The sequence below is a fragment of the Giraffa tippelskirchi genome, chromosome 10, assembly GCF_054371585.1.
Source record: "Giraffa tippelskirchi isolate mGirTip1 chromosome 10, T2T-mGirTip1v1.2.pri, whole genome shotgun sequence".
Classification (NCBI taxonomy): Eukaryota; Metazoa; Chordata; class Mammalia; order Artiodactyla; family Giraffidae; genus Giraffa; species Giraffa tippelskirchi.
Window position 1 is genome coordinate 3,083,299 of NC_137284.1, and position 21,979 is coordinate 3,105,277.

A 21,979-nucleotide genomic window follows, 5' to 3' on the forward strand; every position below is an offset into this window, starting at 1 on the left:
TGGAGTGTCAAGGAGGTCCCCGTCTGTTTGATTCTTAATCTCACTGGGCATCTCTCTCTCTTCCGTCGCCTGAGTCCTGTTTCTTGTGGGATCTCAGTTTCATGGTGTTGCCCCGAATCCTGCCTCAGATGCCTGGGAGCGGTCTGTGTGGATGACTCGGGGGCGTGATAACCCGCCTCTCCTGTCTTTCCACCTGTGCCCTTGGGTCCACAGCAGCCTCCTGCCCCTTCCAGTTCCAAGGTCAGAGTCCTCAGCCCCACCTGTGCTGATAAGCAGACTCCACGGAAGTTCATGAAGCCAAACAGGAAAAGCTCCATGGACTTACCTGACGACCTGGAAGGGCTGGCGTTACCGCAGCCCACTTCTCAGCTGGAAGGAGAATCCTCTGGTTGTGATGGATGAGCCCCTCCGTGTAGAATCACATCCCCTCCAAAAACCCACTCAGAGTGAGAGTGCTTTTATTAGCTCACTGGTGTCCTTGTGTTTCTTAATTTACTATTGTCTGGTTGAGACACATTTTCTTTCTCTCTCCAGAAATGAATTTCTTTCTTCTAAGAGAAAATTCGTTTCCAGTGGCCCGGTTGTATCACTAGTGTCACTCTTTGGGGAGAGTGGTTTAGCAAAAGTATATCCATACCTGTAGGACCCTTCAGACCTTCCACCTGGCAATTCCACTCCTAGGAATAGAATTGCAAGATGTTCTCGGCAGTGTTGTTTATAAAAGTGAAAAGCCAGAAACCACCCCAGCCTGACACTAAGGAGTTTGTCACATAAATAAGGGCATGTGGGCTCACGGGGTATTCTGTGACACGCCCCGGGGTGGCCCGGAACGCGGGGGCTGTAGGTAGTTGCTTTGAAGGGCAGAATGCAGGACCAGGCTCACCTCCCCAGCTTTTCCGCTAGGAGTGGACAAGTCTAGGCCGCAATGGAAACACGCGCAGCATCTTAAACAACCTTCTTGAAGACGTGGCTATGGTGGGCTAGACTTGGAGTTTAGGGAGCAAAGTTGTCACCCCTCCAAAGTGGAAAGATGCGTGACAGTTGGAGGCAGAGACAGAGCTGTCTGGTGGTGACTCTGAACAGCTTGTGTTTGGTACACGGGAGCGGTTGCTGACCCCATTAGGAAAATGGGGCGTTTGCTGGGTTCTTTTAAAGCAGAGTATTAATGAACTGAACTGATGCCGTGGAGGATGCGTTAGCCAGGACAACAGTGCTGGAGGTTCTGTCCATCCAGAGACGTGGAGGGAGGCCGGCAGGGCTGGGCATGCGTGGACCCTGAACAGCTCGGGGTTCTCCCCCAGCACAGACTCGGGGGGTAACCAGGGGCACACAGAGGCTTTGTGGCCCGTCCCAAGGAAGGCTGGGGGTCCCTGGGGAAGGGATCCCGAGGCCGAGCCTCTCAGCCCGGCTGGATGAGGGTGGCACGGCCACTCACCCATGGAGTCGGAATCTAGAGACGAAAGGCTGGAGCCCAGCGACATGGGGAGGGTCCCCCGGTCCCCAGGACAGGCCCGAAGGATGGTGCTCGGAGGGTGTGGCTTGGAGGGGCCTTGCCATCTCGTGGGCCTCTTCAGCTTCCAGGCAGGGCTTGGCTTCCTCCCTGAGCACGACGTGAGCTGCTGGCTCCTGGCAGGAGCCAGGTTCGGTGAGAGAGACGTGCTGCTCTCTGCTCAGCAAGGCCTTCTGAGGAGCCCACGGCGGCCACGGGACCTCAGCAGGCAGGCTGCAGACCCCTCCCCTCCTCCCACTTCACTCCCATGGAAGGGGCCCCCGAGAGGTCCTGTGTGCAAAGTGCATCATCACCAGAGCCCCGCTCACAGGCTCCGAGAGACGGCTCAGCCTGTCCGTGGTTGCACAGCCAAACCTCAGCACAGGTGAAATCGGGACTGGGCAGATGGCAGGCCCCTTCCAGGAACTGCTGTGGCCTTGGGCCTTCATGGCTTACAGCTCGACCACCTTGGGATGGCCCATGGTGTCTCTTAAAAGCTTGGGAGCCGACCCAGGCTGCTCTCCTGAAATCCTGCTACTCAGCCCCGAGAACCCCCTCCAGCTCTCAGACAAGGATGCTGCACAGGGCCCTCGGATTTGCCAGCCAGGACTTCCAGGGAACATTCTGCTGGGCCCCTTATGGATATACAGGGACACTGAGGCCCAGCAGAGGCAGGACCCACAGCCAAGCAGAGGTGAGGTCAGGATACACACAGATGACTCAGCTGGCTTCCTCCTTCATCACCCACCTCCCAGGTGGGCCCCCTCCCCCCCCCCGTCGGGTCCCACCCAGCTCTCATCCGTCCGGTGGTCAGGACGCCACTGCCTGGCTTTGGCCAGGCTCTTCTCTGGTCGTGGCGAGTGGGGGCGGTGCTCTAGCTGGAGGGCGGGGGCGTCTCTCATTTTGGAGCATGGGCTCTGGGGCTCGTGGCCTTCAGTCGTTGCAGCTCGTGGGCTCAGGAGTTGTGGCTCCTGGGCTCTAGAGCACAGGCTCAGTAGTCGTGGCGAACGGGCTTAGTCGCTCTACTGCACGGGGGATCTTCCCAGACCAGGGATCGAGCCTGTGTCTCTTGCATTGGCAGGCGGATTCTTTACCACTGTGCCACCAGGGAAGCCCACCTCCAGCTCTGATGTTGAGATGGAGGTGAAAGTGAGGTCAGTGCTGCCCTGGAGTGACGGGAAAGGGGTTGGATGAATTCTGGCACTTCCTGAGCCTCGGTCTTCACATCTGTAAAGTGGGTGTGAAAGGACCCACCTCACTGGGCTGCAGAGAGAACAGAACGTGTAGCAGGTCCAGCCCTGGGTTGCACTGTGTGGGTATTCGGAGTGGGGGGCTACGAGGATGACACAGGGGTTAGTGTTGAAGAACCGACCACTGCTTTGGCCCTCAGAGCCCTCACCTGCTCATCCCGGGTTGCTCACGGGAGGCAGCCGCCATCCCCATCTCGTCACCTTACTTTCCGAGGCCACTGACCACTGACCAGCTCACCAGAGTCTCCTCTCCCCCCTCTCCCTGCTGCCTCTGGACATGCAGATCAGGGACTCACTGCTACACACTGTGTATGCATGCAGGTGTGTGGTTGGGGGGAACCCACGTGAAAGAGGGGTCCCCTGACAGAAAGTGAGTTTCTCTGGGTTGAAGATTCAGCAGTTGGAGGCCAAGATCAGGGCTGCATGAGTAGCTGGAAATAGAGGGAGAGTCCTCAGATCTGCACGTAAATCCCCCTAAATCCTTGACTGACTTCTGAACTGTTTGTCCAAAATGAGAGTCCAGGGATCCCGGTGGAACAAAGTAGTTTAAAACTCAAAGAGCCAAGGAGAGACAATAGGAAGCTGAGCTCTGTCTTACTACAGGAGTTTGGCAAACCCTTGAGATTTTCTGCCAGAGCCCCAGAAGGGCCCCAGAAGTCAGGACCTCCCACAAGGACCAAGCCAACAGGGATTCCCTACAAAAGCATAAAAGCCATGCCTTCACAGAATAGACTGTTCTGATAATTTTACTCCCTGCTAGAGAAACTCCACACTCTTCAGAGGAAGATAGCAGAACCCAGAGTCTCTACAACATATCAAATGCAATGGCTGATACAGAATCACAAATAACTAGACAAGCAAAGAAGCAGGAAAACAAGACGTGTAACCAAAGGAAACCACAGTTAATAGATGACCCAGATATGAATGGACAGGCGAGGACCTGAGATATTAATAACGGGAACGTGTATTTCTAAGCCCCCACCCTGTGCCAGGTCTTGTGTCTTGTGTACAGCCTCTGCCCTGCCCCCATGCCTTCCAGAAGGTTCCAGCTGTGGGGAGGAAGTGTTCGTGGTGGGAAGAGTTCTAGAAACAGATGTTTCACGTAGTGAAGCAAGCGCGGCGAAAGCCGCAGTGATGAAGTCCAGGAGGTAAGGGAGGAAAGTGCGTCCTTTTGTTTGTTCATTTACTGAGCGCAGGTATGAAGCATAGATGGCTTGTGAGAGGCTGAGCTGTGTTCTGGTGATGGTATAATGAGTCAGACAGGCTCAGGAGGCTTCCTTGGTGGTCCAGTGGTTGAGAATCCACCTTCCAAGGCAGGGTACCTGGTTCAATCCCTGATCGGGCAGCTAAGATCCCACATGTCTCGAGGCAACTAAGCCCACACGTATGCCGCCAGTAGAGAAACTGTGCATGCCAGGCGAAGACCCAGTGCCACCAGAAATAAAAATAAAAGGTAAAAGGAAGATTTTTTTTTTAAAAAAAAGACAGACTCAGTCCCTGTGGATAAAATACACCAATATAAGCAAACTCACAGGTGGTGTGGTTTCAGATTTTGATAAATACAGTGGAGGAGTAGTAACGAGGGGCTAAGAGAGAGAAGAACAGGGATGTCCTTTTAGAAAGGACAGTCGAGACACTTCTGTGATGGGGCGACCTGGCGAGTGATGCTGAAGAGCTGGAGTTAGAAGAACCAGGGCAGGAGGGGAAGGTAAAGGAGACCAGGTAGAGGCCACAGCAGCGGCGATGCCCAGAGCTGTGTTCAAGGTGCCAGCAGGGCTGGGAGCACTCCGTGGGAGGGTGGGGACCCCCGGGGGCCTGCAGGGGAGAGGGACACGGTCGGCCACGTGTGGTGTCTTTGAAGGTCAGGCGGCTCTCACAAGCCACCGCAGACGGTGCCTCGAACAACATCCATTTGTCACTCACTGAAGTCCTGGAGGCTAGATGTCCAAGATCAAGGCGCTGGCCAATTCAGTTCCTGGCAAGGGACCTCTTCCTGGCTTGCGGATGGTGCCTTCTTGCCATGTACTCACATGGCCGAGAGAGAGATGCCTCCCATGCCTCTTGTTATGCGGGCACTGATCCCGTCACCAGTGTGGCTCAGACGGTACAGAATCCTTCTGCAATGCGGGAGCCACGGGTTCCATCCCTGGGTCGGGAAGATCCCCTGGAAAAGGAAATGGCAACCCACTCCAGGATTCTTGCCTGGAGAATTCCCTGGGCAGAGGAACCTGGAGAGCTGCAGCCCACTTGTTGCAAAGAGTCGGACACGACTGAGCGACTCACACACACAGCACAATCCCGTCCTGGGGCCGCACCCTCGTGACCTCATCACGTCACCTCCTGAAGGCCCCACCTCCCAGGGCCGTCACCCTGGGGACTCAGCTTCAGCACATGAATTCGGGAGACACAGTGTTCCGTCTCTAGCACACGGTCATCCTGGTTACCCCCAGCCAGCTCCAGGGCTGCCTTTCAGCGAATCCCTCTGTGTGTGCTTAGCTCTCCAGCATGTCCAGAGACGTGGGCACCCTGCGGCCTCGGGGCTGTTCTCTCTTTGTGGTCCTGGCACCTGCAGTCCGGTCCCGACTGTCCAGGCGCCCGAAAGACTTCCGGAAGAGGTGTCCGTGCCTGGCCTTGGGGACTTCAGATGGTTCCATTGAACAGTGGGGTGGACTGGGCACTACTGACTTGTCTCGGCATCCTGAGCCCAGGTCCCCCTGTGGGAAGTCCAGGAGCCTCAGCCACTGGGCTCCCAGAGGGGCCACCCAGGGTCCCCCTGGCTTTCTGTATGAATCGACTGCCCTGCCTGCTGCCCCACAAGGCCCGGTAAGAGCGTTGGCCCAGCGCACAGTATCTCTCCAGGGCTTGCAGCTGCACAGAGGGAGGAGACGGGGCGCGGGGTTTGGAGTCTGGGGTCCTTCTGGAAGGCACCTGGGGGAGCCTCGTCCTCCCTGTGGTCAGCCCCATTCAGCCCTCCAAAGCCCCTCTCCCTGTCTCTGCTCTGACCTTGGTCTGGGCCCTAGAGCCCTGTCTCAGGGCTGGTGCTTAGCCCCCACCGGAGTCCCCGAGCCCTGCCACCATCAGCCCCGAGCCTGGAGGCCCTGGAGGGAGACCCCCACCCTGGGGAGAGACCCCGCACCCTGGTGGGTTGGTTCTGCAGCCCCCTCATCGGTGCCCCTTCCCCCCATCCAGGGGCCTCGGTGGATCCTTCAGGAGCAGTGCCTGCCTCCCTCTGCGGTCCCAGCTGCTGGAACGTTCCCCCTCTCACAGACACCTCCATGCTGGCTCAGAGATAACCCCCGCACTATTGCCGAGACGCCTTTTTATATCTCCTGTTATTTATAAACGTATGATTCATTGAACAATGATTGTGAGATGGAGAAATGTTGCCTACTAATATTTAAATCGCAGTTATCTAAAGCGACGCGGGAAGGAAGCGAGGTCTGCTATTTTGGCTCAGGTGGGGAGTGGGCAGGAAGAATCCAGGTCTGGCCCACAGACCCCCAGGGACCCGCTGCCCCCCTGCTCCCCCGAGCTGGGTGAAGAGCTCGCACATACCGGTGGTCTCCTGCCCGGCAGCTGGCTGTCACTTCCGTTAGACAAGGCGGAGGGGGGGCTGGTGGGCCCCTGAGACCCTCCGGAGTTTCTTCCCCTCTTTTCAGTTCCCCACGGGCCTCCTGTCTGACAAGAGGCTACACCCGCCTCCGCGAGTTTGCGTTGAGGCAGAAATAGACTCAGGGCCTCTCCTGCTTACCCAGCCCGTCTCCACCCTAGCCGGCTCTCCCTTCTGTACCCCGCTCCCAGGAAGAGGAGGTGGGCCCTGAGTGGGTCCCCAGGCCACTTGGAAAGAGCAGGGGAACAGCCCCCATCTCGGGGTCTTCAGGATCCTTGTTGACATTCACGCCCCAGCCCCACTGGCTCGTCTGCCGGGGTCTCATTGAAAACATCGCTCTGGCTGTGGATGCGGGGAGGGATGGTCCCGAAGGACTTCTGCGGCTCCCGGGGCATTGGGACTGGGAGCTCCGCGGCCAGCCTGGTGACCGGCCCCACGTGGCGGCTCTGCAGAGACGGTGCTGCCCTGAGCTGGGTCCTTGCCCTCCGGCCTGTCCTGTGCGTCCCCTGGGTCAGAGCCCTGGCCGTGCGTCTGGTCACCTGGAGCCCCGGCAGCCCTCGAAGCCCCAGGACAACCCCAGCTTCCCCCACCCCCAGGCGGGCAGGACACGGCAGGGACACTGAGGACCCGGGCCTGCCTGATGTCCAGCGCGCCTGCCCATCAGGTGAGGTGGACCCAGAGCCCTGCAGGGCGGGCCTCCTGCGGTGCCCGGCTGGGCCTCCTCATGGCAGGCAGGACCTGGGCAGACACGGGGGTGGGTGGAGGCCGGATGGGGCACAGAAGGGAGGAGAGCACAGCCAAGGAGACCGCCTGGGGGGGGCCTGGAAAAGGGCCTCGGAACACTCCAAACAAGGTGAAACCGGACGGGCCATCTCCTTCTTCTCTGGTTCCTTCACTCACGTCCAGAGCTGTAGGAGCACTACTCCCCCCCCTCATTTGCAGAGTGATGAGGAGCTGGACACTGGACTGGACATGCTTGATGTCCCATGGAACCGAGAAATGCCCCCAGGGAGGACTGCTGGCATGGCGACCCTCAGTGGGGGGATCTCCAGGGACTGGATCCTTCAGGGAGACTTCCTGGAGGAGGTGGCACCCAAAGAAACGGTGTAAATGCATTCTAGGGGACATGGGAAGGCTTATCACAGACACGGAGCCGGGGTAGGGGCCAGAGAGACTGGCTCGCTATTCATTCACAGAATTTTTTTTTTAAATTTGTTTATTTAGCCATTGATGGCAGCCTTCAAACCCAGGCACTTACAAATATTACTATTACTGATTTGCTCCTCGCCTCCTGTGTGGCAGCGCCACGCACATCCCCATCCATGGAAGAGGAAACAGAGGCAGAGAGAGACGCGGTGCCGCTCCCGGGGTCACAGAGCTGGGAGGTGGAGGCGCTGGGACTTGACCCCAGAAGGCTGACCACCCTGCTCTGTGCTCCAGACAAGACTCGTGTGATCTCATGGCCAACACTGGGAATGCGCTGGGCTGTTCCCACCTTGCAAGAGGGGAATCTGCGGGCTGGGGTGTCTGGCCAGCCCATGGCCGCCTCGCAGTAAAACACAGAGCCGGCCCCTGAGTCAGATGCTGGCCGTGGCCCCGTGTCCGGCGCTCGCCTGCTGGCCGGCATAGGGAAGGAGGTGGGCTGACCGTCTCCGCGGAGCGGCCCTGCAGACTCGCACCAGGCGTGTTTATAACACCTGGCGCGTCTTCCCTGCCAGGACTTCATAGCGTCTTGAAATGTTCTGATGTGCGAAGAGCCTTTTTTGTACAAGAAATGAAATTATTTTCAGCCTGTTGTCAGGCAGTTGTCAAAAGACGTGGCAAATGAAGGGCTCAGACAGTGAGGGTTTGGGAGGCGGGTCTGAGCGGGGGGCGGTGGGTGGCGTGCAGAGGCCAAAACCGTGTGGGTCCTGGGGGGGAGCGGGAGCGGACGGAGGCGCTCATGCAGAGTTTATTGTTCGTTTATTACCTCTTACCAAGGGCTTGGCACTGGACTTGGGCTGGTTGGGACAGAGCTGATGGCTAACGGGCCGGGCCAGGTGGCTGACAGTTTGGGGTTCATTCCGGGATGACCTTCTTCCTTCCTGGAAGCTGTCTGATTTGGGGAGGCCCCATCTAATCCTTCCTCCTGCTTTTTGTCCTTCGAACAGCCCCCAACTCAAAAGATGCTCCTTGGGGGTGGGTGGGCAGGTGAGCAGGTGGACAGAGTCATCCCATGCCCTCCCCGACCCCTCCCACTGCCACTGGCCACCCACCTCACCCCAGCCCAGCTCAGAACCAGAATCTTTGCTCTCTCTTCTCCCCCTCATTTGGAATGAAGTCCAGTTGAAACCAAACCTCATCAATGTGGCCAGCACAGCCTCTAGCGGTCACTTTGGTTGCTCCACGAAGGACCTGGCAACAGAACAAAGGGTCTAGGAGTTGATGGGAGGAAAGCTCAGCTATCTTTGTGCGTCTGAGCTCTGACACCCCCAAACCTACTTTATTTCTTGGGATGAGGTCTGCTCTGAACGCCTCAGCCTTCCCTTCCAATCAGTATGTGGCAGGCGTGGAAATGGTGTCTGTGTGATGGGAAAGGAGACTGGTGTGCGTGGGTGCAGAACCAGCACACAGGTAGTGAGCTCCCCGTTGCTGGAAGTATTCAAGGAGAGCATGCCTGCCAGTGGGCAGGAAGCTTCACATGGAGAGGTGGGTGGAGTCAGGAATGGACCACCTCCCTCTCCACAGGATTTCTGGTCCGGGGCCAGGCACGCAGTAGGTCCGCACGTGACCCTAAGCTCTTGCTGCTAATCTCAGTGAGTCGTTTGCTCGGATTCCTGGAAGTGGTGATTGGGAAGGCTGTCTGCTTGTTAGAGGAATGGGAATGGGAATCTTCGGGCTGAGGAAAGCTTCCTGGGGCCCCTCACATCCTGTTACGTCCAAAGGCTGCTCTTATGTGCCCACCTGCCCCTTGTGCGGCCTGGGAGGGAGCCGGGGTCTCCGTCTCGCTCACTGCCTCGTCCCCTGGGCCTGCACAGCCCGGGTCCACATGTGCCCTGGGATGTGGAGCCTGGAGGTGGGGCGGTTGGGAGCGGGGGCCCCCCCACTGCCCCAGGCCGGCCGGGTCTTTCCTGGTTCTGGGATTTGCCTCAGACTTGTCTCACCTCTTGGGCGGGCAGCCGGGGCCCTGTCGCTTCCAGACGGCTCCTGTTGTTTCGCTTGCTAAGTCATGTCTGACTCTGCGACCCCTGGACTGTAGCCCAGCAGGCTCCTCTGTCCATGGGATTCTCCAGGCAGGAATACTAGAGTGGGTAGCCATGCCCTCCTCCAGGGGATCTTTCTGACCCAGGGATCGAACCCGTGGCTCTTGCTTGGCAGGCAAATTCTGTGCCAATGAGCCACCAGGGGAGCCAGGATTTGTCTCAGAAAGGCCCGCCCTTGGGCCAGGCAGCCAGGGGCCCGTCATTTCCAGGCTCTGCTCGTACTGTGGGCAGAGGCACCATGAGGAACCATCACTCTGTACGCAGGGATGGGCAGGTGGGCTGGGAGCTGTTCCCCCTGGGCCGCGGGTGGATTCTCTTTGGGCGTCTCCGGCTCTGCTCCCAGCGCGGGGGCGAAGGCTCCTCCTCCCTCTGAAAAGACGCGGGATGTTCACAGGGGGCACTGGTGAAGCCACCTTCTCCCCACCCGCTCCTCCCCAGGTCCACACAGGGAGCTCGTGACGGCGGGGGCACTTCCGGCCTTGGGCTCGGTCACTGCCCGTCGGCCCTGGACCACACGCGCTTCCTGCTGACAGCAGAGGCCACGGCGCCGGGGGCAAGAGTGTCGCGGGGACTTGGCGCGGGAGGAGGCCCGCTGAGCGTCGCAGAGCCTCCCGCCCGCTCCCCGGAGGGTTTCCTGGGGCCCACGTGGCAGGGCCCCCGCCTCTGGGGGGAGGAATCTCCTCCAGGTCACTGTCACTGGGGCATCATGTCCCAGCCGGGGCAGGCAGCCAGCACACCCCCGATAAACTGGACACCCCCACCTTGAAGATCCCTGACGTTTCCTACACCGAGGGGCACAGTGGCTGGCTCCCCAAGCAGGAGTGGTTGTACCCTTGTTGGTTTCTGCATCCAAGAGAGATGCTTCTGGAAGCTTTGCAGCCTGGCAGCCACGTCCAAGGACAGCCTGCCCCGCCGTCGCCTCCTCCGTCCCCCAGGGACGTGAGTGGCGCGGTGCAGGTCGTGACGTCTTCATGGGTGAAACGCACCAGCAGATGAGTGTCCCCTAGGGCGAGTCTTAGACGTGGCCTGGGCTCCGGCGTGCCGGGCGAGGGTCACCCGGGGCAGAGTTTGAAGGCAGCTCTAAGCCCTGCGATGGGGCATCGTGGGAGTGAAACGACGCTCAAGTGCTCGGCTGGTAACGGGCACCCAGTCGTGCTCTCGCCACCCTGGACAGACGTCCCACCAGCCCCAGGCGTCCCGTGGAGAGAGGCTCCCGGTGCTTTGCCTCGTCTCGTCCCATCTTCCTCCCTCGCTCCTCTCTCTTTTTTCCCCTTCAAATTTCAGAAGCAGCTCTCTTAGCAACCGAAAAAACGCACACTTAATTACAGCCCCAGCAGCAAAGGCGGCAGAGCCTGCTCCCTGGGATGCTCCGTTAAGCTTGCGGAAAGACCTTTCTCCTCGTGTAGAAATAACCCCGAGCCACCTGCCGTGGGGCTCCTCGCCACGGCCCCTCCCTCTGTGTTTGCAGAACTTTTCCCCCGTCGCCTCTCCGTGTGTCTCCCGGACTCCTGTAAGAAGCGTGCAGCCTGGCTCGGAATGGGCTTTTTATCAGCTGCCTGGAATTAGGGCGAGCTTTGGCTGGGCTGCAATTTTAATTGTTTCATCTCTCTTTTGTTTCCAAAAAAAAAAAAAATTAGGAAGGGGGATGGAAATCCTGTTTTCTCCAGGGTCATTACCTCCATGGGGGGGAGCCAGAGAAGTAATGGGTCCTTGTGTCTGATTCTTGCCAACGGAAATCTGGGTCACGTTCAGAGATTCCGGAAGACTGGCACCGGCCACCCAGTTAACGCGGGTCTGGCTCGTGGCTTATCTGGAACCGGGACGTTTTATCTCCGGGACCGACTCCCCACGTCTGCTGGCGGACAAACAGCGGCGGAGAGCGAGGAAAAACTTGGCTTTTTCTTTCGAATGAAAATCAGCAAAGCACAGGTGCTGTGCTCTGTCTGCCCGGGCGCGTCTGAGCTGGAGCAACCGCAGCCCCAGCCCCAGCGCCCGCCCTTGGACGGTCGGGGCTCGGGGCTCACCGATGCCTCCCGCCTGCGAGCCTCCTCCCCGATGGACTGATCACAAAAGCAGGGGAGCGCCGCTCACATGACGGGCGCGGGGAGCGGCAGAGGGCTCTGAGAACAGCCTCAGTCTACGCACGCTTGGTTCCCAGCTGACAGACGAGTATGGGGTGGGCGCCGTCACCAGCGCGCTGGGTCTGGCCTGCCCAGCTATGCTTGGAGGCAGGCAGTGGCCAGACGCCCGCCGCCGCTCCCCGGGTCCGAGCTGCTCCGGCGCCCAGGGGCCGGGCCGCCCTTCCCTTCCTCCCAGTCGAGAAGGTTATATAATGAGCGGACCGCTGCCAAAGTCGGAGGGAAAATGAAGTCTTTGTTAAATGCCTTCACCAAGAAGGAAGGTAAGCAGAGAGCCGGCCGTGGGGCGCGGGGTGCATGGGGACAAGCAGGGGGGCGGGGGGGGGCTGGGGACTCCGGGTCCTCCTAAAATTGCCGGTTCATTCATTCCCGCCGTGTTAAGGGAGTCATTACTTCTGGTGGGCGATCGGGCTTTGTTGTAGCTGGTCTGGACTGTTAACCCACTTGAAGGGGTCGGTTTCATTGTTTTTTTCCCCCAAGTCTCCAGCCCCTTGCAGAAATGTAGATTGTGCATTGTTAGTGCATCCAGAGTCTAACTGTTAAAGAACTAAGTCCTGTGGAAAATAGGAAGTTTGGCTCTAATCTGTCCGCTGCCTGGAGGGTGCTGAGCACTCAGGCAGTAGTAAGGAACCCCAGGATGCCGCTGGCTGCTCTGGCCAGGTGGGCGCTTTCAGAACCGCCGCTCGGCGTCCCTTGGCCAACCCCGGCTTGCGGTTTCAGGGAGCGGGTGGGAAATGCACGGTGGCGACTTTGAAAGTGCATCTTGCTTTTCTGCATGCCTTGTGTGATTTGTATTGTGGAAAAGAAACATATAAATACATGCATGGAAGGCTAAGCTAAGAAAACATCCACCCACTTAGAGTTTGCAGATTGCCTGAAAGAAGGAAACAGTTGGGTGGAATATTAATCATTTTCAGGCAGGAAAAGAGTTATTTCTAACCCTTTGCACATTAAAAAAAATAAAACAGCGACAACATTTCCACGGCGGGTTCCGGTTAGTTGATTAGACAGGGAGCTCTCATTTTATGAAACCGGGAGGTTTATGAAGATGTGAGGTTAGAGGAATTAAGGAGATACTTCCCAGCCCAAGCCAAAAAATAAACATGGAAGAAATTTCCAATTACACCACACAGGAAATGAACTTAATGTGAATCTTGGTAATTCAGCGAGATAACGTTCATTAGAGTTCACCAAAACGTCACCTATGAGACTCCAGCTGAGTAGCTCACTGACTCCTTGGGGCAGAACGTATTTGCAAAAGTCCCAGCTTTTTTATCCCTTAATCTTCCGAGGACAGCCGCCCCCCCCACCCCCGCCCCACCGTGAATTGCTGCCCCTCTCTGAAAGACCTCTTCCGCCTGGTTCTCAGTAACGTACAGAGAAGACAGCCTTTGTCTGAGCACATTTGCTTATGTGATGAGCCCAGATTCACCCCTGGGACTTTGATCTTGGTGATATGTGCTCCGCATGGGTGTTTCAGTTGGGGGCAGTGTGTTCTGTTCACTCTGTTCCCTTCTCCCCTAGACTCTTCTTCCCTTAGGAGTCTGTCTCAGCTATTGGCAGGGCTCCCCCCAAATTCCATCATTTTCCATCAAGGGCGTTTGTACCCGCTTATATCCAGCAGAAAAATAGAATTGACTCTAAGGTCAGGGAAGCTGGGAGCCTCAGCATGAGTTCGCATCATGGAGTGCAAATGTTTCCTGGTCTGGGGGGGTCCCCTCCGAGCTGGGGTGACCCCTCCGCTCCATCCGCGCGAGCCCTGGCTTGTCCTCGGGTGGTCGCAGGAAGGATGAGCCAGGAAGTCGAGGGGGCTCTGTTGCGAGCATCTGCTCGAGAGGCTGGCTTCCTCTCGGTGCTGTGGTCCTGCAGCTGACGATCTCGGCAGGAAGAACGTCTCTCTCCGAGATCCTGGATCCACCGTCCTGGTGAGGGCTCCCGTCCCCCCATCGCTCTCCCGGGCGGGGCTCAGGTCACCCTCCGTCATTCCAGAAGTCTTCTGGCCGCCGTCCGATGCTGACAGCGGGAGTGACACGGGCGTAGTTTCCCCGGTGATAGGCAAAGACAAACTCGGGACTTTTCCCCAAAATAGACTTCCACTCCAAAACACCTGGACTGATTCCCCAGGGGCCGAGCCCTGGACAGGGCAGCCTCTCGGGCCCCAGAGGTGGGGGTCTACGGAGCACGCCTTTCCTGCTCCCTGTCTCCCTCCCGGCCGGGTGGCACTGAAGAGATCCTTCGCTTTGAAGAATTTGGAGTAGATGCGAGTGATGGTACTCCTTGCCCCGACAGACGGGCTTCAGAGGAAGCAGGTTGGCGTCACTGCTGGAAAGAGCGTGACCTCCCCTGTGGGTCACTTCCAAGTTCTCACGACCATACGAGCCAAGATGTGAATTCCGAGCGTGCATCCTCGGGAAGCCTCGTGCCATTTCCTTGCGGCTTCCCCGGGCTGGCTGCATGTCTGCTTTCCCAGGATGGTCCTGCCTCCCAAGGAGGCAGTGAAGGGTGCGCTGGGTAACAGCTGTCTCGGTGGAGCTCTGCCAGCTCTCCAGCATGGCCAGCAGCAGGGGGTTGCCCAGGTTCTGAGCGGGGTGCGGCTGTCCTTGGTTTCCGTGACGAACTTCACCACCTCTGACCTCGGGCAGCCAGGGCGGTGGACCGTGCAGGGCTCTGTCCTGACCTCGCCTTTCTCCTCTGAGACGCTGGTCTTCCCACGTCCCAGTCAGCCCTGCAGGAGAGCGCGTGTTTTCCTGTCGCTCTGCAGTCCGGTCTGTGGAGGGCCAGCTCGAGGAGGCTCGTGTTCTTTGCTGCCTGTCGTGGTTGCTGTGTTGCTTCCCCGCAGCCTGGAGGCTTGTGTTTCTTTAGATGCCTCTTCTTGCATAGGACGGGCTTCCCTGGTGGCTCGGCGGGTGAAGAATCTGCCTGCAGTGCAGGAGACGTAGGAGACATAGGTTCCATCCCTGGGTCAGGAAGATTGCCTGGAGGGGGGCATGGCAACCCACCCCAGTGTTCTTGCCTGGAGAATCCCATGGACAGAGGAGCCTGGCAGGCTATATAGTCCATGGGGTTGCAAAGAGTCGGACATGTCTGAAGCGACTGAGCATGCACACTCTTGGAAAGGACCCTATTTGTGGCTCCAGCCCTTGGAGAAACCCGGGGTGCCGACCACGTGGGTTCCAGCCCTCGCGGTCCCCGAGGACCGTGCCCTCGTTCCGAGCCCCTGGCCGGGCTGATCTCACAGAGTAAAGGGCCTGCCTCTGGTCTAGAACTTCATGAAAACCGTGGTGAGGTGTGTCCACCACCTCCTGTTTGATGCTTGCTGCCAGGTCCCGGTTTGATGGGTGGAGAACGGAGCACATTGGGGTTCAGGCAGGCGGATTCCCACCGGTAGAGCTAGGGAGCCGCGTGCGTTTGCCCTGCCGGCTGTAACAGCCCCACAGACAGGGCGGCTCAAACATTCACTGTCTCCAGTCCTGGAGGCTGGAATCCAAGACCCAGGTGTGGCCAGGGCTGGTCCTCCTGAGGCCTCCCTCCTGGGCGTGCAGACGGCCGTCTCCTCCCCGTGTCCTCACAGGGTCATCCCTCTGTGTGTGTCCGTGTCCTGACCTCCTCTTCTTATAGGGACACCAGTCCTGTGGGGTTAGGGCCCCCCAGTGACCCCATTTTACCTTAATCACCTCTTAAAAGACCCCATCTCCAAAGACAGCCACATTCTGAGATGCTCGGGGTCAGGCCTCCAACATAGGGGTCTGGGGGACAGGATCCAACCCCTAGTGCGGGTCACGGCGAGGAAGAGAACTCCACGGCTGCCTCCGTGTCTGCCCATCCTTGCTGTGAGCCAGGGCAGCCAGTCCGTCCACGGTTTCCTGGCCGCGCGGATGAAAGTGGGACCCGGGCCCCTTCCATCTCAAGCGTTGGCTTGAGCCTCCGTGCAAGGGCGGCGCTCCCCGCCTCCACCCCTGTCTGCTTCTGTGTCGGGGCGAGCTCTGCACGCACGGGGGCCCTGAGCTCACAGCGTCCATGTCCTGGGCAGCTGGGGGGGCAGGGGCAGGCACTCCTCCTTGATGACGATGCCACACATGCTCACCCGCGTCTCCTGCTCTCTCTGACCCAGTGCCCTTCCGAGAGGCCCCGGCGTACTCCAACCGCAGGCGGCGGCCCCCCAGCACGCTGGCCGCCCCCCGGCTCCTGCTGCGTTCCAACAGTGACAACAACCTCAACGCCGGCGCGCCCGACTGGGCCGTCTGCGCGGCCGCCTCCCACCTCAGCCTCTCGCCCCAGCTGCTGCAGCAGACACCCGGCAAGGCCGACGGGGCCGCCAAGACCCTCGGGAGCTACACCCCCGGGCCCCGCAGCCGGTCCCCCTCACTCAACAGGCTGGGCGGAGCCGGTGAGGATGCCAAGAGGCCCCGGCAGCCCTGGCACGTCGGGTAAGGAGCGACCCGGGGGGTGGGGGGCATTGGGGGAGGCATCCAGGGGGAGCGGGGAGGGGGCACCTCTGTGCACAGGGCCCTGGATTCTGGACCTCAGGGCGCCACCAGAGGTTGAGCAGGATGCCTGCTTGATTCCAACTCAGACGCTGAGAACACTTGAAAGCCAGAGCCCCGGCTCAGACTGTCTCCTGAGAGCAGTGACTGTGCCCGGCAGGGTGGGCGCCCCACTGGGCTTCTGGGGCAGCTTGAGCTGCGGCGGGTGCCCGGGACTGTTTCCTTTCCTTGTGCGTCGGCTTCGGGGTCTTAAAAGTGAAGTGTGGATGGAGAAGGAGCTGAGGGCGCTGGCCTGCTCTGGGCTGAGAGCTCCTCCAGGAGCCATGTGGGGGTTTTGTTTGAAATACAGTGGATTTACAGCGTTGTGTTAATTTCTGCCGTACTGCAAAGTGACTCAGTTATATACATTCTTTCTGTACGTTCTTTTCCACTAACGTTTATCCCAGGAGATGGGGTGTAGGTCCCTTCACTACGCTGTGGGGCCTCGCTGTTCATCCGTTGTGTAGGCAACAGTTTGCTCTACGAGCTCCGGCTTCCCCCTCCCTCCCTCCCCTGCCCCTGGCAGCCACAAGTCTGTTCTCTGTGAGTCTGCTTCTGTTTCATAGGTAGGTTCACTGGTGCCATATTTTAGGTTCCACATGTAAGTGATACCATACGACTTTCGTCTCCGTCTGACTGACCCCACTTACTATGATCATCATCTTGAGGTTCATCTCTGTTGCTGCAATGCAGGAGACCCTAGCTCGATTCCTGGGTCGGGAATATCCCCTGGAGAAGGGAAAGGCTACTTACTCACTCCAGTATTCTGGCCTGGAGAATTCCATGGACTGTATAGTCCATGGGGTCGCAAAGAGTCGGACACGACTGAGCGACTTAAGAAAAAAAAGATGTTGCTGCAGATGGCATTATTTCGTTCTCTTTTATGACTGAGTAATATGTCATCGTACGTGTGTACCACATCCTCGTTACCTGTCCCTCTGTGGCTGGACACTTGGGTTTCTCCACGGACCAGGCTTCAATGTGCACGGTCCTGAGCCTGAGTGAGTGTTCGCATTCATGGCCACGAGGAGCCCTGGCAGAGCTGAGGGCATGACAAGCCCCTGCCTGGTCCTGTTCTGTCTGCCCACGAGGCAGGGGTGGGGAGGGGGCGTGTGTCTCAGCACTCTGAAGCAGCCAGGAGCTGCAACCCCATTCTTGTCCCCTTTCTAGACGAGCAGATAAGGCCAGCAAAGGCCAGACCCAGCATGAACCCCCAGGCATCTCGCTGGGGCTCTGTGCTCTTCCCTGCTCCGTCTCCCGCACTGGTGGGGGGCTGCATTCCCACCCAGAGCTCCAGCTCTCGCGGGCACACCCACCACCTCCTCACATGGCCTCTGGCGTTTTTCTGTCCAGGCTGAGACTTCCTGGGGGTAGACTCCTGGCCGGGGCCTCAGTGCTAGTCAGAACAACCAAGCAGCCCTGTCTCTGACCTGTCACTACCCCCTGCAGTGTCGCGTGGACCCACACGCTGCTCCACGCGCCTTGTCTCACCCTGCTTGTTCTCCGTGGAAGACCCTGCGTCCCCATTTCCCAGATGATAACACTGAGGCTGGGTCCTGGATCCAGCACAGATCGTGAGAGTTTGTCCTTCTTGAGCTCTGTCCTCACCCTTGGTGGTCCCGGGAGAGCAGGCACACTGTGTGTTTTGCCTGGCTTGGCATGTCTGGTGAGGGGCGAGTGCCCCCTTTGGTCCAGCCGTCTGCCCGGTGACCCGGTTCCCCATCCCGCTGCACGCCATTGAGATGGGCTCGCCTAACCTGTGCGGTGCCTCTAACCAGCTGGGGTCCTTCCTGATGCCACACCCCCAGCTCTGATCAGGGATGTTGGGGAGGGGGACCAGGAGTCAGGGTGGAGGGGTCAGTGTCCCAGGTGGTCCTGGGGGAGGACAATTGCTGTGACCAGGAGCAGCAGGCCAGGTGTCCAGGCTGCGGCTGTGCGGGCGCAGGGGAGCCTGCCCGTGGGGACCCCAGTTTCCTGGCCCCTCAGTGGGGTCACAGCCTGCCCCCTCGGTGCCAGCGCCCCCCAGGCACACCTTGGCGCTGGGACCCATCCACGCGTCCCCCTGCAGTCTCAGTCTCAGACCGGGGAGCCCTCCTGGCTCTGGTCTAGATTCTCTCTCTGAGTCACCCCAGGGAGAAGCGCCAGGTGCTGGGAGCCGCTTAAAGCTGAATTAAAGGGTTCCCCCGAGGCCTCAAATTCCACTTCACACGGTTAGCTGGAATTATGGCTGTAATTTTAAAGAGAGTGGGTCCCCTTCCTCCAGGATGAAATCTAATAAGATCCCGAAGGCAGGGTGGCCAGGGACTTGCAAAAGCTGCAAAGAACATGCTGCTGTAGAGAGAGGCCAGCACCGCACGCTGCAGCGGTCCGTCTGGCTGTCCCTGACGTCCCTGTGCTGCGTGTGTGTGCGTGTGTGTCTGTGCGTTTGTGCCCGTGTGCATCAGTGTGTGTGCGCACTGGTGTGCCTGTGTGTGTTTGGGTGCCTGTGTGCGTGCACTTTTGTGTTTGTGTTTAGATGCATGTGTGTTTCTGTGTGTGCATTTTCCCGTACTTTTTATGTCCAAGGATGTGCATGTGTGTGTGATGGTGTCCGTGTGTGCGTGTGTCTGGCCATGCATGCATGTCTGTGTGTGTGCCCACGTGATGGTCACAGCCCCAGTGAGTCCTGAGTCCCGCTGTGGGGCTTCCTGAGCACGCGCCCTGGACTCCTCCTGGGCCCCTTACTCACACCTCGTGCCTCATCCTTGGCGACCGTGAAATGACCATAAAGCAGCAGCTCCCTGGCTGCTCCCAAGACGGGACACGTGACAGCACGGCGGTCCTCGCGTGTAACAAGCCCGCAGTCCTCAGTGGCTTGGAGCCGCAGCTCAGCTCTCTGTCCACCTGGGGGCGGGGCGCCTGACCAGGGGGTTCCTGTCGCCCCGGCTGTGGTTGCCCCGGGAGCGAGAGGCTGCTGGGACACAGGCCTCTCGGTGCTGATGCCGGCTGGCTGCCCATCCCCGTCGGGGGGCTGTGGTCCCAGCCCAGCCAGCCCCGCCCTCCCCACCCCATCAGTGCCTGCCTGGCCCCTGTCCATCTGCTCAGGACCATTCCCTCATCCGTGACAGCCGCTGCGTCCTAACAGGAGCCCGCGGAGGTCCTGCCCCCAAGACTCCCCTGTCCTAGTGGGAACCTGCCAGGCACACCAGCTCCTGGGACTGCCAGGATGACGGTGGCATTTGAGCCATGTGCAAGCTGTCTGCTTTCACACCCATGCTCAGATATGAAAGTGACCACACACACAGCCCCAGTGATGGAGGGCCTGTGCGCCGGGCACCGCGGTGCAGCCCCTGGGGGCTCGAAGGGGTGGCAGCTCAGAGCCCAGCGTTTTCCTGGGACAGACAGGGCCTCTGGAGGGAGGACATGGCTCCCAGCCTCGGGGTGGCCCAGGCACCCCCAGAGCGCTTTCTAGCTGTCTCAGAACCTGGAGGTGGGCGGGGGGCACTCCCGGTCATGGAGGGGAGAGCCCCGGGCCCGCACGGACCCCTCTGTCTCAAGGTCCTGTCGCCGTGGGTAGCCGCCAAACTGCTGGTCGTGTCCAGCTCTGTCTCCTTCCTGCTGTGTGACTTCAGGCTAGTCGCTTGCCGTTCTGTGCCTCCGTCTTCTCGTACGTCCAAAGGGTCTAATGGGTTTGTGATGAGAATGAAGCTGAGTGTAGCAGCTGCCACATACCGGGCTGTGGCTCTCAGAAAGTTACCCAGGAGTGCTGGCTACATCTTGAAAGACCCTCAGCCGCTGCGGGGCGGACACAGGAAGGTCGTCCTGGTGACCGCCGCGGCCTGGGCTAAGAGGAAGCGGAGCGCGGCAGGTCAGCCGAGTCCCGAGCACCTGGGGGTGCCCTCTGGCTGACCCCCACCACGCCCTCTCCTTGCCCTCTCTGCCCGCAGGAAGGCTGCCCACTCAGCACCCCCGCAGGCACAGCCCTTGGTGCCCACTTGAGTCCCCAGAAGCCTCAGCCAGGCATCTGACGGGGACCTCTGTGTGGCCAGAACCAGCTTCGGGCCCAACCTCAGGTGCAGACAGTCTCCCCCGCCGTCCCAGCCCTCCTCACCCATCTCTGGGCCCCTGCGGCTCTGACTGAGCCTCCCGGGCTGGGTCAGCCTCCCCCAGGAACCGCCCTCGAGAGCCAGTGGACCCTAGGGCCAAGCAGAAGAGGGAGGAGCTGTCCAGAGCAGATGGGAGCCCATGTCCCTGCTGCCCTGGCCGGCGTCCTGCCTCACCTGGAGGCTCTGCGCGCACCTGCCCGAGACGCCCTCTAGCGACGCCCACTGGCATGGCTGGTCCATGTCTCTGAGAACCAGCCTGAGAGGGGGCTTTGCCGGATGGCTCCATCATCACCCACCCCCTGAGCGTGGAGAGGAGTAGGACCGCTCCCAGCTGCCCTGTTCTCAGAGCAGCTCTTGATGCATTTTTGCAAGGCCCAGGTCCTGGTCCTGAGGGCCGCCCTGGCCTCACCGGCCCCGGGGAGCGTGCGGGCCACTCTACCATCACAGGAGCCGTTCCCGGGTGGGTTCAGTTCAGCAGAGAGGAAGCCCGCTGCGTGCAGGCGGGGAGGCTCACTGGCCGGGTCTCCCGCCCACGGGGAGACAGTGGCACCGCCGGCCACACAGGTGGGCAGAGCCGGCAAGGCTCCTGCTGCCAGACAGACCCTGGCAGGGGCTCAGCCAAGTCCGCCTCGCCTGGCTCTCATTTCCTTCCCTGAATCCCGCTGTGCGGGCGGAGCAGGGGTTCTCGGAGGTTGCGGGGTGGCAGGAACCTGCCCCGCCCTGCACACCCCTTCCAGGGGCTGTTCCCCCACTGGGCAGGTTGAGGGGTGAAGGGCACCCTGGGGTCCCTCTGGATCGCATCTCTGTTCACCTGCAGGCGCCCTCACCCCGCTTCTGGGGACATGGGGACTGGGAAGGTCAGAGCTGTGCGCCCCCAGGGCACGGGGCCCTGGTTTCCTCCGTGAGAACCACGGTGCTGCCCCCTCCCTCGGCCACATGGACCCCGAAAGGGGGTGGGCAGCGGGCCGGGCGGGGGTGAGCCGGGCTGTCCCCTGCCCCCTCTCTGTGCCACCTGGCCCAGGCTGCTAGTGGCACGTCACCTGAACATCAGGAGCAGGGGGTCCGTGAGGCGCTGGCCCCCTGGCGCGGAGGCGGGGCCAGGGGAAGAGTCGCCCTGGGGAAGCGGGTGCCTCCCGCCCGCTGGGGAATCGGGTCTGGGCGCCACACGGGCTGCCCTCGCCTGTCCCTCGGTCTTCCCCGCACCGCTGACACTCGGGGTTTGCTCTCAGCTGGGGGCATGAATGCACACGAAAGGCTGGCCTCCGGTAGAGCGGTGGGCGCCCCAGAGACAAGTCAGCCCCAGGGTTGCTGTCGTCGAGGCCGGGGAGCCCCCAACAGAGTCCCCGGGAGTCAGAGCTTATGCAGGTCACCCCTCCTGGGGTGAGGGGGCCGCCCCCCAGCGTGGAGAAAGGGGCCAGCCAGGCGTTGGGGAGAGGCAGGGCGTCCTGGGTGACCGGAGCAGACTGGGGGAAGCTTTAAGGAAAGAGGCACCTTCCAGACTGTTCCCCATCCCACGGGGGCTCTGGGTGCCCGCCCCCTGCTGCCTGGAGCCGGGGTGGCCTTGGGGGTGCAAACAGGCAGCACCCCACTGCTGATGGCCGGGGGGCCCCTGGGGGACTCGGGCAGCAGGCCTCGAGGCACG

The 21,979-nt window shown here is 60.1% G+C and overlaps 1 protein-coding gene across 4 annotated transcripts in view; it reads left to right on the forward strand.

Moving 5' to 3' along the window:
- Positions 1-21,979, forward strand: part of SHANK2 (SH3 and multiple ankyrin repeat domains 2) — a 562,195-nt gene that overhangs the window by 242,808 nt on the left and 297,408 nt on the right. For 3 of the 4 annotated variants that reach the window (XM_081533761.1, XM_081533760.1, XM_081533762.1), the window contains exons 1-2: positions 11,761-11,992; positions 15,841-16,156. In XM_081533761.1, coding sequence (XP_081389887.1) covers positions 11,956-11,992; positions 15,841-16,156 — 353 coding nt within the window. In that variant the 5' untranslated portion in view covers positions 11,761-11,955. Of the gene's footprint in view, positions 1-11,760; positions 11,993-15,840; positions 16,157-21,979 lie in introns of those variants that run through there. The other variant, XM_081533759.1, reaches the window with a different exon arrangement.